This window comes from Centroberyx affinis, unplaced genomic scaffold (assembly GCF_046629955.1).
Source record: "Centroberyx affinis isolate AG114_WGS23_722 - 3 ecotype Tasmania unplaced genomic scaffold, CSIRO-AGI_Caff_v1 ptg000146l_1, whole genome shotgun sequence".
Lineage (NCBI taxonomy): Eukaryota > Metazoa > Chordata > Actinopteri > Beryciformes > Berycidae > Centroberyx > Centroberyx affinis.
Genome location: NW_027278844.1, coordinates 81747 through 85206, shown reverse-complemented (window position 1 = coordinate 85206; position 3460 = coordinate 81747). Strand labels below are relative to the sequence as shown.

General features: G+C 36.2%; 1 protein-coding gene across 1 annotated transcript; it reads left to right on the top strand.

The window, feature by feature from the left end:
* The first annotated feature begins 1920 nt into the window (after positions 1–1920).
* LOC139654676 (trace amine-associated receptor 1-like) lies at positions 1921–2925 on the top strand. Its single transcript, XM_071531819.1, has one exon. It carries the CDS (start codon positions 1921–1923, stop codon positions 2923–2925), a length of 1005 nt encoding a protein of 334 aa, XP_071387920.1.
* The last annotated feature ends 535 nt before the right edge of the window (positions 2926–3460 follow it).

The window sequence follows — 3460 nt, the reverse complement described above, 5'->3', positions numbered from 1 at the left end:
ATATTGAATCTTTCTTTTTTAAGTAAGTTACTTGAAAAAGTTGTTTTTAAACAAATCAGCAGTTCTCTGAACGAAAAACACATTTTTTGAAAAGTTACAATCAGGTTGTAGGGTAAACCACAGCACAGAGACGGCCCTTGTCAAAGTTGTCAGTGACCTCAGAATTAGCACAGTTGACAATAAGGTCTCAGTTCTGATTCTTTTGGATCTAAGTGCCGCATTCGACACAATTGACCATGACATTCTCATGGATCGCCTTGAGAACTTGGTTGGTCTCTTTGGAACCGTCTTAAACTGGTTCTGCTCCTGCATTTCAGGGAGTTTTTTGTTAGTATTGGAGATAATGTATCAGGGAAATATGATTTGCCTTTTGGTGTTGCTCAGGGAAGCTGTCTTGGTCCCCTGCTTTTTTCATTATATATGATCCCCTTAGGTGACATCATTAGAGAGAATAAACGTAATTTCCACAGCTACGCTGATGATACGCAGCTGTATATTTCACTCGACCCCGATGATGACAATGCTCTATACTCCCTGTCTACTGGTATGGCTGCAGTTAATAAGTGGATGAGCAACAATTTCCTGAAATTAAATGAAGACAAAACTGAAATACTCTTAGTTGGCCCACAAGCTAAAAGAGATCAACTTCTCTGTAAACTTGGGAATCTGGCTTCCTAGATACAGTCAGAGGTAACATGCCTGGGCATTGTCATAGATTTGGACTTAAATTATAAATCGCACATAAAGAAGGTGACCAAAACAGCATTTTATCATTTAAGAAATATTGCCAAATTACGGCTGTTCCTATCCCAGAATGACACTGAAAAACATATTCATACTTTTATTTCAAGTAGATTGGACTACTGCGATGCTCTTTTTACCGGTCTTCCGAAACAGTCGATTGAGAAACTTCTTGTTGAGAAACAAGGAAGATAGAGCATATTACCCCTGTTTTAGCTACACTCCATTGGATCCCAGCATCTTTTAGAATAGGTTTAAGGTCTTTTTACTTGTCTATAAAGCAGTTAATGGTTTGGGACCGGCCTACTTTGCAGACTCTCTGTCGTTTTATAATCCTTCACGAGCTCTTAGATCTTCTGCTGATGGGTTTTTAAACACAAACAATCCTACACATAAGAAAATAGGCAACACAGCTTTTTATTAACTATGCTCCTAAATTATGGAATACTATACCTAAAGCCATGAGAGATTCGAGCTCAGTGAACATTTTTAAAAGACAGCTAAAAACCTATTTATTTAACTTAGTTTTTAATTAAAGTCATTCTATTTTTACTTTTTATTATTTCTTACATATTATATTGTTCTTACCACTTTCTGTTGCCCTTGTTTTAATTCTGTTTTCAATTTGTCTGGCGTATTTCTTTTAATATTAAGCATTTTATTTTTATTTTTTATTGTAAAGCACTTTGGACTGCATCCTTTGCAAGACAAAATGTATTCAAGCTTAACATCACATAAAATATCATGTTTGAAAACTGTGGAACCCTTATCACTAGCTTATGCACTACACCTAAGCCACTGATAAGTGTTCCTCATTACTCATGAATTTATCTCATGCAAACAGAATACAGTTACCTACATCTTACTGGCCAAAAGAAGATTGCATTATTATGCTAATGAGCAAGGGATTGATAAATACAAGAGTCAAGTCCACAGTTACTGCTCAGTGGGGCAGAGATCAAGGATTCCCATCATCACAGATCCATAAACCTTCTTCAGGGTTAACAGGGATGGTATGAAAAAATAAAATTACAATTACTTTCTTCCAGAAAACAAATATTGTTGCAATTGTATAATCCTACTGAAAGAAATGTTATTGTAAATGTGAGATTATGTCTGTATTGATGATTCATTTATAACAGAAAACCTTATTTAGCAGGATAGCAGAAGCCAGAAGGCATGGAAACTGAATTCATTTTCAACAGGACTGATGTTGTTAAGGACATACATCTCTGTTATGAATCAGAAAATGTATCTTGCCTAATGGTAATCACCCCTTCAACAATACGTGTGTTATTATATCTTTTCCTTGGTTCATTATCTGTTCTCACAATGTGTGGAAACCTTCTCATAATAATTTCCATCATTTACTTCAAACAGCTCCACACTCCAGCTAACTACCTCATCCTCTCTCTGGCTGTGGCTGACCTCCTTGTTGGGGCTTTAGTCTTGCCTTTCAGCATAGCAGTCTCTGTAAGCTCATGTTGGTATCTTGCAGATTTAATTTGTAAGATAGGACGCAGCCTTGATGTTTCACTTTCTACATCTTCTATTCTGAACTTATGTTTTATTTCTATTGACAGATATTATGCAGTGTGTCAGCCTCTGAGGTATAGAAGTCAAATTAATTCTCATGCTGCTGTTATCATGATCGTGGTGTGCTGGGGTGTTTCTATCCTACTTGGAATTGGCGTGATAATTATGGGACTTAATGAAGAAAAATGTGAAGGAAGGTGTTTTTCATTTCACATTCCAATTTCAAGCATTGCCGGATGTTTCTTCTCATTTTTCCTCCCAGCAATCATAATGCTTAGTATCTACCTAAAGATTTTCCTGGTGGCACAGAGACAGGCACGCAGCATCCAGAACACAAACTGTCAGGGCATAAAGTCTGGAGCATCTGTCAGTAAGATGGAGAGAAAGGCCACAAAAACTTTAGCGATTGTTATGGGAGCTTTTCTGATCTGTTGGACTCCTTTCTTTACTGGCATGATGTTAAACCCGTTAATTAATTATTTAATTCCAATATCTGTGATTGAAACATTTACTTTGCTTGGATGGTCAAATTCAGTGCTCAATCCATTTGTTTATGCGTTCTTTTACAGCTGGTTTCAGGTGGCTTTCAGAATGATAATTTCTGGCAAAATATTTCAAGGTCGTTTTGCAAACTCAAAATTGTTTTGACTGATTGACTGGAGTGCTTAAGTATGTACTTTCAGGCAACAATTAACTATACGCATATCGACAGCGGGTGTTGGGTTAAGTGCTGAACATCAGTTGAGAAGTGGAACCCACACACCAAAATATTATTGAACTCTTTATTTCATGGCAACGTTTCTATCCATAATGGATCGAATTACATTTTTTAAATTTGGCCTAACGAAGATCCATCATAGATCGAAACGTTGTCATGAAATAAAGAGTTAAATAATTCTCAGTGCTTAAGTACTAACATGCCAATAATTATGCTTGGTACAATAGATAAAATGTATTTCCACCCCATCTCATGCATATTTATTCAATTTATTACTGTACTCTACATATAAATGTTACATTTACATGCATGGAATAACCCAGCTATTAGCCATATTCCAGATCTAATCTTAATCAGGTTAAACTCATTACATCATCCTTTGATACTCTGTGGTTGAGTAACCCTGTTGCAATAAATAAACCAGTTAACAGATTATTACCATCCACAGATACAATGGTCTGCCAG

What these genes read in the sequence shown, in the direction of transcription:
- LOC139654676 (XM_071531819.1), top strand. Translation starts at nt 1,921, where the DNA reads ATGGAAACTGAATTCATTTTCAACAGGACTGATGTTGTTAAGGACATA.